The sequence below is a fragment of the Electrophorus electricus genome, chromosome 9 (assembly GCF_013358815.1).
Source record: "Electrophorus electricus isolate fEleEle1 chromosome 9, fEleEle1.pri, whole genome shotgun sequence".
NCBI classification, from domain to species: Eukaryota; Metazoa; Chordata; class Actinopteri; order Gymnotiformes; family Gymnotidae; genus Electrophorus; species Electrophorus electricus.
This window is the reverse complement of record NC_049543.1, coordinates 12,139,090-12,154,529: the sequence shown is the minus strand read 5'-3', so window position 1 is coordinate 12,154,529 and position 15,440 is coordinate 12,139,090. Positions and strand designations below refer to the sequence as shown.

The 15,440-nt window shown below is 48.8% G+C and overlaps 1 protein-coding gene across 1 annotated transcript in view; it reads left to right on the top strand.

Annotated features, from left to right (window-relative positions):
- pcdh7a (protocadherin 7a) overlaps positions 1–13,307 on the top strand; it is a 46,497-nt gene extending 33,190 nt beyond the window's left edge. Inside the window, exons 3-4 of the mRNA XM_035530032.1 lie at positions 6,392–6,590; positions 10,057–13,307. Of these exons, the coding sequence (XP_035385925.1) occupies positions 6,392–6,590; positions 10,057–10,583 (726 nt within the window). The 3' untranslated portion in view covers positions 10,584–13,307. The remainder of the gene's footprint in view (positions 1–6,391; positions 6,591–10,056) is intronic.
- Positions 13,308–15,440: the final 2,133 nt, after the last annotated feature.

Below are 15,440 nucleotides of genomic sequence, written 5' to 3'. Positions count from 1 at the left end.
GAGACTGAACCTCTTTCTCCAGTGTGTGCTCACGAGACCGAATCTCTGTCTCCTGTCTGCGCTCACGAGACGGACTTCTATCTCCTGTCTGCGCTCGCCAGACAAACCTCTGTCACCTGTCTGCGCTCACCAGACGAACCTCTGTCTCCTGTCTGAGCTTGTGAGACGAACCTCTGTCTCCTGTCTGAGCTTGTGAGACGAACCTCTGTCTCCTGTCTGCGCTCGCCAGACGAACCTCTGTCTCCTGTCTGCGCTCGCCAGATGAACCTCTGTCTCCTGTCTGCACTCGCCAGAACGGACCTCTGTCTCCTGTCTGCACTCACGAGACTGAACCTCTTTCTCCAGTGTGTGCTCACGAGACCGAATCTCTGTCTCCAGTCTGTGCTCACGAGACCAAACCACTGGCTCCTGTCTGTGCTCGCGAGACGGACCTCTGTCTCCTGTCTGCGCTCACCAGACAAACCTCTGTCTCCTGTCTGCACTCACGAGACTGAACCTCTTTCTTCCGTGTGTGCTCACGAGACCGAATCTCTGTCTCCTGTCTGCGCTCGCGAGACGGAGTTCTGTCTCCTGTCTGCGCTCGCCAGACAAACCTCTGTCGCCTGTCTGCACTCACCAGACGAACCTCTGTCTCCTGTCTGAGCTTGTGAGACGAACCTCTGTCTCCTGTCTGCACTCGCCAGAACGGACCTCTGTCTCCTGTCTGCACTCACGAGACTGAACCTCTTTCTCCAGTGTGTGCTCACGAGACCGAATCTCTGTCTCCTGTCTGCGCTCGCGAGACGGACTTCTGTCTCCTGTCTGCGCTCGCCAGACAAACCTCTGTCTCCTGTCTGCGCTCACCAGACGAACCTCTGTCTCCTGTCTGAGCTTGTGAGACGAACCTCTGTCTCCTGTCTGCGCTCGCCAGATGAACCTCTGTCTCCTGTCTGTGCTCACGAGACTGAACCTCTTTCTCCAGTGTGTGCTCACGAGACCGAATCTGTCTCCTGTCTGCGCTCGCGAGACGGACTTCTGTCTCCTGTCTGCGCTCGCCAGACAAACCTCTGTCTCCTGTCTGCGCTCACCAGACGAACCTCTGTCTCCTGTCTGAGCTTGTGAGACGAACCTCTGTCTCCTGTCTGCGCTCGCCAGATGAACCTCTGTCTCCTGTCTGTGCTCACGAGACGGAACCTCTGTCTCCTGTCTACGCTCGCGAGACGGACCTCAGTCTCCTGTCTGCGCTTGCCAAACGAACCTCTGTCTCCTGTCTGCGCTCACCAGACAAACCTCTGTCTCCTGTCTGCACTCACGAGACTGAACCTCTTTCTCCAGTGTGTGCTCACGAGACGGAATCTCTGTCTCCTGTCTGCGCTCGCGAGACAGACTTCTGTCTCCTGTCTGCGCTCGCCAGACAAACCTCTGTCTCCTGTCAGCGCTCACCAGACGAACCTCTGTCTCCTGTCTGAGCTTGTGAGACGAACCTCTGTCTCCTGTCTGCGCTCACCAGACAAACCTCTGTCTCCTGTCTGCGCTTGCGAGACGGAACCTCTGTCTCCTGTCTATGCTCGCGAGACGGACCTCAGTCTCCTGTCTGCGCTTGCCAAACGAACCTCTGTCTCCTGTCTGCGCTCACCAGACGGAACCTCTGTCTCCTGTCTGCGCTCGCGAGACAGACCTCTGTCTCCTGTCTGCGCTCACCAGACGGAACTTCTGTCTCCTGTCTGCGCTCGCGAGATGAACTTCTGTCTCCTGTCTGCGCTCGCGAGACGAACCTCAGTCTCCTTTGTGCACTCGCCAGAACGGACCTCTGTCTCCTGTCTGCACTCACGAGACTGAACCTCTTTCTCCAGTGTGTGCTCACGAGACCGAATCTCTGTCTCCAGTCTGTGCTCACGAGACCAAACCTCTGGCTCCTGTCTGCGCTCACGAGACAGACCTCTGTCTCCTGTCTGCGTTCACAAGATGAACCTCTGTCTCCTGAACTGCGACAGCAAAACTCCATCCACACTCCCAGCCAACAGCCAGCTCGTCCGTGGACGTGCAGATGATGGTCACGTCTTAGCCAACACTGTAGACTCCAGTGACTGCTATATATCAGCCCTGCAGAATTAGAGCTGACCTTCACACAGCAATACACTACCGGTCACAAAGGACCTCAACACGGACCCAAACACTGTCCACTACAGACCAACAACCTGCCTGCCGACAATGTGGAAGGTCCTGTCAGGAACACTGAACACCAAGCTGAAAGAACATGTGTGCAGGTACATGAGCACTGATCAGAAGGAGATTGGTAACACCACCAGAGGCTCAAAACAACACCTCCTGGCAGACAGAGTTGGCCACCAGGACTCCGAAACCAGACAGACCAAGCATTACCTGGATCACAGGAAAACATCCAACTCATAGCCATCATACACCTGGATATTCAAATGCCCTGTACAAAGTAAATAAGACCATTAGGGCCTTCATTCAGATCTCAGTTGAATGCTGGAGGTCAACACTAAAAGCCAAATCAAGTTGTCCAGGTGAGCATGGTACATAACACGAAGATGCACTGTCCTCATTCTGATCTGCACTGGTCTGAATCCTCTCAGCCAGATCATCAGAAAGAGTAGGTCCAGGTACCGATTCAAGAGTGGACCTGACATCAGACACGTGAACAACAAGATGGAAAGAGACCTTGGTCATTGGTTACTGCATCACACCAGGATCTACAGCAAGGACATGGGAATGTCACTGGGCTGGAGAATGATGGTGAACCTCTATCCCAATCACCTTTCTATCTCTATCCCAATGACACTTTTATGCAAAGCACCTTACAATTCTGACTGAACACAACTTGAGTAATTGAGGGTTTTGTTCAAGGGCCCAACAGTGGAAACCTGGCAGTGGTGGGACTTAAACTGGCAACCTTCTGACTATTAGACCAGTACCTTAAACACTGAGGCACCACAGACCTGGAGGACAGCTACAAATTTCCAGGGCTTCTCGAACCACGAGGAAACCACAAGGGAGAAATGAGAAGAACAGGTTTATCCACACCCCTCCGCAGGATAAGACAGGTCCTCGACAGGCATGCGAATGGGTGCAGTAAGATCTGGAAACTGACCATGTCAAGAGCAGAAAGCTCCTCACAACGCTTGGGACGCTTCAGCCAAGAACCAGCATCTGATGGCTCAAAGGAGACGGGGGGATCGATGTAGGTGCAAGATCCACAAACACATTCTAGAGCTGTCCCCCCCAAGGATGAGCTGATGGGGGATGGCCCCAGACAGATGGGCAGAGGGGTGGTCATCACGGAAACAGAGGAGATGCCATGGACGGACAAGCCCCTCCATGGAATGTACCACTGACAGATAGCAGGGGTGGGTGAAATATGACATTCCTAACGATGGCTGGGAAAGACAGGGCTAGAGGACAGAACAGGAGCACTAATCACGGCAGCAGAAGATCGAGCACTGAGCACCAGGTCAGCAGAAGCAGGGCTGTATCACACCAGAGACCCAACATGCAGACTGTGGACAGGAGCCTCAGTGTGTGTGTGTGTGTGTGTGTATTGGGATTACGTTTGTAGGACAAATATGTCATACAAGTTCCTATGAACTAGTGGACACATTCGGACTAATAATTCCACTACAAAGTTAGAGAGTAGAGGACAGAGAGAAAGTGAACACTGTGTGTGTGTGTGTGTGTGTGTGTAAGAGAGTGAAACAGTGTCTAAATGAGCAGTAAAAAGGAAATTATAGGTCAGTAAAACATTTTGATGGAAAAGACAGACTTCTAACGAGGTCAAGGGCACACCATGGATCGCCACACACACACACACACACACACACACACGCGTGCACGCACGCACACGAAAAACAGCAAAACGGCAGAGGCACGAAGTGATAATGGGGTACATACATATGCTTTTGAGGAGTTTGTGTGTGTGTGCATGTGTGTGTGTGTGTGTGTGTTTCTGTGAGTATGTGTGTGTGTGCACGCACATGTGTGTTTCTGTGAATATGTGTGTGTGTGTGTTTCTGTGAGTATGTGTGTGTGCACGCGCGCGTGTGTATGTGTGTGTGTGTGTCAGCGTGTGTGTGTGTGTGTGTGTGATTGCGTATACTAAGTTGTTTTATTTTGGCTCTGAATTGCTCTCAGTGTTAACTTAGGGCAGTGGTAGCTCAGTGGTTACTTAATTTGTAATTGGAAGGTTGCTGGTTCAAGCTCTACCGCTGCCAAATAGCAACTGTTGGGTCCCTGAGCAAAACCCTTAACCCTTCAGTTGTACTCAGTCGTAAGTTGCTTTAGATAAAAGCGTCAGCTAAATGTACTTACTCACACACTAGAGAGTGATGAATGTCTTTACAAGTTAAATACTTTGATCAAGTTCTCATGTTATTGGATACATCGATTTCTGCTTGTGTGTGTGCAAGCATAACTATATGAGTGTGCGCTTGTGCGTGTGCGTGTGTGTGTTTCCTCTCCACTCATTACTTTGGACTCTGCCGTTCTTCACCAATTAACTTTCATTGAACAGAAAATGATTAATTAACTTGCCAACCATCTCCCGACAACCACATGTCCTGAAACCGAGCCCTGGCAGTACCATCCAGCCTAGAGAGGCAGAGTGTGGTGTGGGCGTGGCCTCTGAAACCGAGCCCTGCCGCTTGGTCTGCCTCCTGCTGGTGTGGGCGTGGCCTCTGAAACCGAGCCCTGCCGCTTGGTCTGCCTCCTGCTGGTGTGGGCGTGGCCTCTGAAACCGAGCCCTGCCGCTTGGTCTGCCTCCTGCTGGTGTGGGCGGGGCCTCGCGTTCCCCCACACACAGCGTGAGATGGGTACCTTCTCACATCTGTCCAGCCATTCATCTGTTTGTCAGTCTGTTCATGTATCTCCCTATCCATCCATCCATTCATCTATCCATCCATGCATCCATCTATCCATCCATCTGTCCATCCAACTCACTATCTATCTCTTTTTTTTTTTTCCTGATTTGATGGGGTTTTTTCTTCTTTTGCGTCTGGCCCCTCGCACTGTGTGTCATTCATCTCCAGTGTCATGCCTGTCACACGCCGCAGGGCTGACGTGTTCAGGACAGGCCGACGCCTCGTCTCCTCGCCGTTCCTGATGGGTTTGTCTGGCGCTATAACGGGACTCCCCGCCAGGTGCAGCTGCTAAGCCCCGCCCCCCCAGTCCTGCTGTCTCCTCCGGAGTTCATCCTACTGATGAACAGCTCAGCCATTAATCATGTAAACCGATTAGCAACCCGCGCCAGCTCTCTCTCCCTTCACTCTCTCTCAGTCCTCTCTACCTCTCCATATCTCTCTCCGTTCCTCGGGCTGATGGCTGTCAGTGGTGAAGTTCTCTGAAGGGCTGTACCTCCAGCACTAACACACTCATCTTCCCTTCCCACCCCCACATATCAGAGATTCAATTAGCCTGCGGAACGCCGGATTGGGACTGGGATTATTTGAGCTGTCGGAATGTCACGATTCCTCTGCCTCTGACACTTCTAGGGAACACGCGCTCTAATTTCAGGATGTGATTCCCTATAATCCATCAGTGACTGCAGTCTCCTTCTCCATCTGTGTGTGTGTGTGTGTGTGTGCTCCTACCCTGAGGTAGTGTTTGATTAGTATTATCAGACGCTAAGATGTAAGACACGAACTCTCATTTGTGATTCTGTGACTCAGTGTCAGGATTAAAGTGCTATCATCCTGTGTGTGTGTGTGTGTGTGTGTGTGTGTGTGTGTGTGTGTGTGTGTGTGTGTGTGTGAGTGTGTGTAGGTGTGCCCACGCGCGTGTTTTTGTGTGTGTGAAAGTTCAGTGTGAGGATTAAAGCACTACCTCTGCTGTTGCCCTGTGTGTGTGTGTGTGTGTGTGTGTGTGTGTGTGTGTGTATGTGTGTGTGTGTGAGAATGTCTAGTGTGAGGATTATTAATTTCCACAATCTTGCATTATAATCCACTCTGAAACCTCTTCCCCATCTGTTAAGCGGATGATGTCCTTGGTGATACAGTATCAAATGTTTCCAGTCTTTGGAGAGAGATACCCAGGATACTCAAGGTCATTCGGAATGATTTTACATTCCACAGAACTTGAAATGATGTCACATTCCAAGGGAATTCTGAAAATTCCAGGGAGTTCTAAATGATGTAATGTTCCAAGAAATCATAAATTGTATGTGTGAGAGTAACTTCTAAAAAGGTGATGTCATTGCAGGACGCTGGTGCTTTTATTTTAATTAACTGTTTAAAAATTCTGCCGTCCTTGTCTCCGATGAGACGGGGACCAAGTAGAGGCTGCTGGGAAATGTTAGGCCAAGGGTCAGGTTACAGAGGGAACAGGGTCTGACAGAGAATGCATTTAGGTGTAACACCTAATATGTCTTCTGTGTGTGTGTGTGTGTGTGTGTTTGTAGCCCCTGCGGAGGGTGACATTCTCCGTGGCAAGCCAGCCCCAGGATCAGTGTTGCTATGACAGCGGGGTGGAGGATTCAGAGACCCCGAGCAGTAAGAGCTCATCAGGACCGCGCCTCGGGGTGTTACCCCTGCCTGAGGACAGTTACGAGAGGACAACACCAGAGGGCAGTGTGGGGGAAGAGGAGCACGTGGAGAATGGTACACACACACACATACACACACACATATATACTCTCACCTGCACACACAAACGTGCACACACACACATATATACTCTCACCCACACACACACACATACACACACACATATATACTCTCACCTGCACACACAAACGTGCACACACACACATATATACTCTCACCCACACACACACACATACACACACACATATATACTCTCACCTGCACACACAAACGTGCACACACACACACACACACATATATACTCTCTCCCACACACACACACACATACACACACACATATATACTCTCACCCACACACACAAATGTGCACCCACACACACACACATACACACACACATATATACTCTCACCCACACACACAAATGTGCACCCACACAGACACACACACACACACATATATATACTCTCACCCACACACACACACATACACACACACATATATACTCTCACCTGCACACACAAACGTGCACACACACACACACACATATATACTCTCACCCACACACACACACATACACACACACATATATACTCTCACCCACACACACAAACGTGCACACACACACACATACATATATACTCTCACCCACACACACACACATACACACACACATATATACTCTCACCCACACACACAAACGTGCACACACACACACATACATATCACACCCACACACACACATATATACTCTCACCCACACACACGTGCACACACACATATATACTCTCACCTACACACACAAACGTGCACACACACATACATATATACTCTCACCCACACACACACATATATACTCTCACCCACACACGTGCACACACACATATATACTCTCACCCACACACACGTGCACACACACATATATACTCTCACCTACACACACAAACGTGCACACACACACATACATATATACTCTCACCCACACACGTGCACACACACATATATACTCTCACCTACACACACACATATATACTCTCACCCACACACGTGTACACACACACATATACTCTCACCTACACACACAAACGTGCACACACACACACATACATATATACTCTCACCCACACACACATGCACACACACATATATACTGTCACCCACACACATGTGCACACACACATATAAACTCTCACCCACCCACACATGGGGTTTTGTAACTCCTAGCCTGCTACCCTTACAACCACTGATGTAAACAGGTTTAATGCGTGTAATACTTAATACATTTATCCCACTCCAAATTATAATCAACAGATATGCTGAACAGAACAAACTCTATTTTGTAGCCCAGTGTAAATATATCTGAGTGTATGTGTAAGCAACTTTATAATGCTCCTTAATTAACAGAGGGTCAATGTTCCTAGTACATGTGTCCTGACAATGAACACTTTACAACAATCTGAAATAATACAATTATTTCTGTTATCTAACGTTATCTGAAAAGCTTCTCATGAGATAACACAGGGGTTTATTAGCATGAGACAAGTCATTTAGCTACACATTACAACTGGTTAAAGATCGTAATGAGGCGATACACGTTATGAATAACAGAGCTACTGCATACAGACTACTACCTGAAACTGAAACAGATGGAGAGAGGGAGAGAGAGATGAGGAGAGAGAATGAGAAAAACAGGAGAGAGAGAGATAGAGGAGAGAGAGAGAGAGAGAGAGAGAGAGAGAGAGAGAGAGAGAGTCACAGGCTGAGATTTCTCCAAATCCAGCTCTCAGTCCAACAGCTTTGTCCCGTCTCCAGCACACCTCTGCTCCTCCACCCTCAGCTCCACTCAACCCCAGGGCACCTATGCTCCTACACCCTCCAACCACAGGCCTCGTTCAGTCTGGTCTTCATACGTCCACAGCTGGCCAATCAAATCTGACCACACACTGCTCTTTCCCTCACCGTTGGACAACCATCAGGTGTCACAGCTGCAGGGACACAGCTGGGAGGACAGAGATTTAGTCCTGAACAACTACTGACCGTTTGTGGAGGGGCAGGGCCTAAGTAACCATGGTGAGAGACCACAGATGTGCACAGTGGTCGGATAGATGAGTAACATTTCATAGACCGAAGACTGGCCTGCGTACACGCACAGGCGCGTATACACTTACACCGTCACACACGCGCACAGACACACACACGCATGTGCACACGCGTGCCCCCACACTCAAACATGTGCACTCATACAAAAACATACATACACACACATGCATACAGAAAGCACTCTCTCAAGCCCACGCCCACGCCCCTAACCACGCCCACGTCCACGAACACACACTTTACTGCTGGTCGGCTGTATAAAGGAAAAGACTCGGAGAAGATTTGGAGCAGTGCTCCTTTCACTGAGCGAGGAAGGAGAAAAAAATGAGACCAAGATGAGCGATATCTCAGAGTCCCTCCCCAGCTGGGTTCTGCGTGGGTTTGCCACTAAAAACACGTAACTCCTCTTTAAAGGTTCCTCAGACACGCACCAGTGGTCGGTTTAGACCGCAGGTAAAGAGGTTTTTATTTAGCTTAGCGTTTTTTTAGCGCTTGTGTTTTGTTTTGTTTTTATTCTACTTTATTTTTACATAATGTTTTATTTCTGGTTTTCTATTTCTTTTTTTTCCTCTTGTATTTCTGTTAGGTAAAGTTTCCACTTCATTTCCTCTTGATTTCTTTATTCATCTATAACATTACGTTTAACTTGATCAAGTTCTAATTTTATGTGTCCCTATGCAGTTTCATTCACATTATTATTCATTTATGATCATTGAGGTTCGCCGTGTGCAGGGTTTATTGTGTATTACGTCATAGAGCAAGGAGGCGGAGTCATACACTACCGTGCATATTTATAGATCCAACACTGATTGATCGGTCTACAACGGCCTGACTGAGATCAGAGATCGGTCTGATTTATTCTTTAGTGCTACACATTTTTCTTTCCATAACGAGGATGGAGGTGTGTGAAGTATGCAGACCTGACTGCAGTGTGGTGCCTAACTGTAGTGCTTCTGCAGACGTGGAGTCGGCTTTCACAGGGAGCTGTCATGTGCGCACTGCTACTGAAGGAGAGATTAATGCCTCTACCCTTCTCTGTTTGGCATCCGGAGAGTAATTATGGTGAAACTGGACGGTGCTTCATGCCAGGAGATGATGGGACATTGCTGGACCAGCCACTAATCTGGAGAAGGCTTTATATCTCACACATTCTGCTTTTCTCCCTGTTTTACACTCTTATGTGTTTTGTTCATCTCTCTCTTTCTCTCTCTTTATTTCTCTCTCTTTTCCCTCTCTCTCTCTCTCTCTCTCCTGCTCTCCTGCTCTCTCTTTCTCTCTCCTGCTCTCCTGCTCTCTCTCTCTGTCTCTCCTGCTCTCTCTCCTGCTCTCTCTCTGTCTCTCTCCTGCTCTCTCTCTCTCTCTCCTGCTCTCTCTCCTTCTCTCTCTCTCTCTCTCTCTCTCTCTCTCTCTCTCTCTCTCTGTCAGACCCCAGACAGCTCCCTGATGTCACCCTGACAGGGAAGTGTACAAGTGAGTGTGATGAGTTTGGTCACTCTGACACCTGCTGGATGCCTGTGCCCGTGTCACCGCGGAGACGACTCGAGCCACCCCGACTCTCCACCTTCGCCGTGCCGGGCGACAACAACAACAACCACGAGGGCGACAGCGATCGGGACGAGGAGGATGAGGAGGAGGGCGAGGAGGAGGGCTCAGACCAGGGCAGCGGGGGCGACGCCCAGGACACCCGCGACCCTCTGGCCAACGGCGCCCCGCTGGGAACGCTTCGCCGCGGTGACCGCAACAGGAACATGGGCGACCACAACCGCAACTTGCTGAACCGCAAAATGACGTCGGCATCGTACGACACGTTCAGCAGTGCGGGTTTCGGACCGCACCTCCACGAGCAGGACCCGCCCCAGCAGTCCGAGGTCATCCCCCTCACCAGGGCGGGGGTCGGGGACTTCAGGACCACCTCGTGCCTGACCTTGTCCCGCAGGGAGGTGTACCTGTGATCACCCGGGCCACGGGTACCCTGCAGCACATGAGCTACCCAGGACTGTTCAGGACAGACACGAGCACACTCCTGTTTGAAACAGCTGTGCTCTTCATGCCAAACTAACCAAACACAAGACAGCGTCATCATTCGTATATTTCTCTGGAGTAAAGAAATCTGAGGCGAGCGTTTGGTACGAGGCGTCTTCTTGACTTGCAGAGGAACCATGAACTCTTTAAAAGTAGTTACATGCATGTTTGGTCTCCTGCAGAAAGGAGGCACTGTTGTAAGGGATATCTGGCATTCTGTTACTGAGTCCTCACCTTCTCCATTCACTCCACTTATAGACATCCTGCCAATCAGACTGCTGTCATGTCATGAATATGCAACCATTCATTTAGGGCTGAGGAACATGAATGAAATGAAACCATGCCAACCAATCATTTAGCAGCTAACGAGTCAAGCCTGCGTATTAAAATATACTGACGTTTCTCATCAACATTCATAGATTAGGGTCACGTAAACACTCAAAAGACACTGGCTGTTTCTTCTGCTGTTTCTTTGTTTTCCTGGGCACACAGGACAGCTGTTGGGCAGGGACTGTAATAGACGGGTTTTTAATCAGAGTGGTCATGAGGGGAGAGCTCACAATTTCTTACACTTCTACTGTCAGTGGAAGGAACTTTTTTTTTGTCAGTGACTGAGTGTCGCAGCTTTCAGTGAGCAGCTCTGTGGAACTACGGAACGTTTCTCAGCTCCTTGGAACTACGGAACACATCGCAGCTCCGTGGAACTACGGGACACATTGCAGCTCCGTGGAACTACGGAACGTTTCTCAGCTCCTTGGAACTACGGAACACATCGCAGCTCCGCGGAACTACGGAACACATTGCAGCTCCACAGAACTACGGAACGTTTCTCAGCTCCGTGGAACTACGGATCACATCGTAGCTCTGCAGAACTACGGAACGTTTCTCAGCTCTGGGGAACTATGGAACGTTTCTCAGCTCCATGGAAGTACAAAACACTTCTCACTCTGTGTTGTCCCCAGTGAATACTTTTCCTTCTGTCCTGTGTCGTCTTGCACTGAGCAAAACAAAACAAAACAAAACAAAAAAACAAAACACATTTACATGCTTACACTGCACGCAACAACAGTAATCATAACACATCCATGCATATGTGTGTGTGTGTGTGTGCACACGTTTGTGTTCTCGCGTGCGAGTGTGTGTGTTTTCAAACTGCCTATTTTGCTGCACTGTAGCTTTGCTGGGATTTGCTCACTTCTGCTTGCTTAAACTTCCGAGCGCACATAACAACATTCATCTAGTAGAAGATCTAGTCATCTGTTAAGAACATATTTCAGGGCATTAATGATGTTCCAGGCTCTTCTGTACTATCCAGTATACAAGTAATATATATCATCTTTTAAAAGTAGAACCCATAGGTATACCAAATTTCTGTATAAATGACAAATGACACTGCATGACTGTAAGCTAATGGTTATTTTGATAAAAAATAGAAACCTTTTTTTCTAGGGATGTAATCTCTTTAGATAGTGTGTGTGTGTGTGTGTGTGTGTGTGTGTGTGTGTGTGTGTGTGTGTGTGTGTGTGTGTGTGTGAGAATATCCCTCGGAGGAGGGAGGTGAAGAGACATCACCTTAAGCAGGGAATATCACATATGAGAACAAACTGAAGCGATGCAGGTATCCACATCCTCCTTTCACAAACCTTTGTATAACAGTGGTGTTGTATAACAGTCCTGGTGAAAACCTGAGCTATTTGTTTGTATTACACTTACAGGTTTATTATTGTATGACAATGTTGTCTTTTGCTGATCCTAATCCCAGATGAGACTGACCGTCTGCTCTGACTGTCGAGGCTCTTTTTAGTTAGCACTGTTTAGACTGTTTAGACTGGGTCTGGGGTACCTGTTTTGACTGGGGTCCCTGTTTAGACTGGAGTCCCTGTTTAGACTGGGTCTGAGGTCCTTGTTTAAACTGGGGTCCATGTTTAGACTGGGCCTGGGGTCCCTGATTAGACTGAGGTCCCTGATTAGACTGACGTCCCTGTTTAGACTGGATTAAGATCCCTGTTTAGACTGAGATCCCTGTTTAGACTGGGTCTGGGGTTCCTGTTTAGACTTGAGGTCCCTGTTTTGACTAAGGTTCCTCTTTAGACTGGGGTTCCTGTTTAGACTGGGTTTGGGGTCACTGTTTAAACTGGGGTCCATGTTTAGACTGGGTCTGGGGTCACTATTTAGACTGAGGTCCTTGTTTAGACTGGGCCTGGGGTCCCTGATTAGACTGGGGTCCCTGTTTAGACTGGGCCTGGGGTCCCTGTGGGTTTGGTGCACGTGATGAGAAATGGGATTTGTGCACCTTTATAACTTTTCTATATGCATCTCACTAACACTCAGGTGACCTGAGACTCGGTGTGTTCATAGCCCTGCGAGCCAGTTTCATCTCTCCAGATCAATCTCTCTCTCCCTCTCTCCCTCCTGCATTCCTTTCGTCCTTCCTGCCTCCCACTCTCCTTCTATCTCTCTCTCCCTCTCTCTCTTCCTCTCCTTCCATCCCTCTGTCTATTCCTTTTCTGTGCTTGTAGGGTTGTGGGGCAGTTTTTTTCTGACTCCTACCAGAAACACTTGCCCCTCCCTCCTGAGGGTGTTTAGGGTGTGTGTTTGGCCCCTCCCTCCTGTGGGAGTTTAGAGTGTGTGTTTGGCTGCTCCCTCCTGTGGGAGTTTAGAGTGTGTGTTTGGCCCCTCCCTCCTGAGGGAGTTTAGAGTGTGTGTTTGACCCCTCCTTCCTGAGGGAGTTTAGAGTGTGTGTTTGGCCCCTCCCTCCTGAAGGAGTTTAGAGTGTGTGTTTGACCCCTCCCTCCTGAGGGAGTTTAGAGTGTGTGTTTGGCGCCTCCCTCCTGAGGGAGTTTAGAGTGTGTGTTTGGCGCCTCCCTCCTGAGGGAGTTTAGAGTGTGTGTTTGGCGCCTCCCTCCTGAGGGAGTTTAGAGTGTGTGTTTGGCGCCTCCCTCCTGAGGGAGTTTAGAATGTGTGTTTGGCGCCTCCCTCCTGAGGGAGTTTAGAGTGTGTGTTTGGCCCCTCCCTCCTGAGGGAGTTTAGAGTGTGTGTTTGGCGCCTCCCTCCTGAGGGAGTTTAGAGTGTGTGTTTGGCGCCTCCCTCCTGAGGGAGTTTAGAGTGTGTGTTTGGCGCCTCCCTCCTGAGGGAGTTTAGAGTGTGTGTTTGGCCCCTCCCTCCTGAGGGAGTTTAGAGTGTGTGTTTGGCGCCTCCCTCCTGAGGGAGTTTAGAGTGTGTGTTTGGCCCCTCCCTCCTGAGGGAGTTTAGAGTGTGTTTTTGGCCCCTCCCTCCTGAGGGAGTTTAGAGTGTGTGTTTGGCCCCTCCCTCCTGAGGGAGTTTAGAGTGTGTGTTTGGCGCCTCCCTCCTGAGGGAGTTTAGAGTGTGTGTTTGGCCCCTCCCTCCTGAGGGAGTTTAGAGTGTGTGTTTGGCGCCTCCCTCCTGAGGGAGTTTAGAGTGTGTGTTTGGCCCCTCCCTCCTGAGGGAGTTTAGAGTGTGTGTTTGGCCCCTCCCTTAAGTCTTAATGCACTAGCTCCCTGTGGTATAGGATCTGCACTCAGCTCTTCTCCAGTACGTCCAACTGCCGTCCAGTGCTGCGCCTGATCCAGTGGACTCTGTTCCAGATTTTCCAGCTCACTTCAGCACACTGGAGCCCACTCTGTCCAGCCCCCACCTGGTTACTGCTGCTTAGCGTCCGGGCAGCAGGAAAACATGGAACCAGACCAACCTACAAGGTTTTGCAGATCAGGGACTCGTAGACAAAAAGGGAAAGGGTCTTTCTAAAAACAAACAAACAAAAAAAATGTTAAGGTGTGTGTCCTTTGCCATGTCCAAAGGCTGAATCTGCTGTCGTAAAGCAGCTTGTAGTTTGTCTTGTACAGAGCGCTGACGGGTGGGATGAGGGTATGTGGACACTGTACATTCTCCATGTTTTTTTTACTGCACGTTTATCTACAAATTTTGACTCATTCTCTGCAGGGGACAGACTAGAGCCCGTGACATAGTGACTGAACCATGACACCCATTTAAGAGCTTTTGTTTTTTAAAATATATGAATATATAAACAAAACAAACATTCAAGTTATGTACCTGATGAACATTTTACTACTGTAGAAAGACGACAATGAACTTTAACCTGATCGGCATGCTACTGGTGTTTAATCTTGCACTTAACAAACCCGGCGAGGTTATTTGCTACTTCTTTGGTTTCTATGCGGCGTGAGACGGAGAGTCTTTGCTACTCACTCTGATGTGATTAATCAATTAATCAATTTGCATTTGTTATGAGAAACGCAAGGAGGGCTTTGGAAAGGTTTGGAAGATTTGGTATGTTAACATGTACAAGTTTGACTTTGACATTAAAACTCCTTCAAACCTCCTTTGATGTTTTTATGTGTGTAAAAACGCACGTTCCATTAATGAACTGCTTTGCAAAGATTTTTTTTTTCTTTATTATGAAGCTAAAAGATTTGAAGCACCTGACGTTTTTTGAAACAGAAACTCTTAAGATTCCTCGACAGTTCCTATTAAATCCCATCAATGCCTGTTCTCAGTACAACGCGCTGGTGAGGCCCACGTGGTCCCTGGTTGGAGTTTTGTCAGCTGATAGTCGCTGTTCCTACTGCAATTCTGACATCTAGTGGTCAAAGTAAAGAACAACACCCTGTTCCTTGTGTTGCAACTGGCTGGTTCTGTCCTACTTTGTACGAAAAAAAAAAAACTAGCTCAAAAAATAATTCAAACGAAACTAGAATAATTAGGGAGAGCAGGGCAGTCTATTCTTCAAAGACAGCTGCAGGACGATA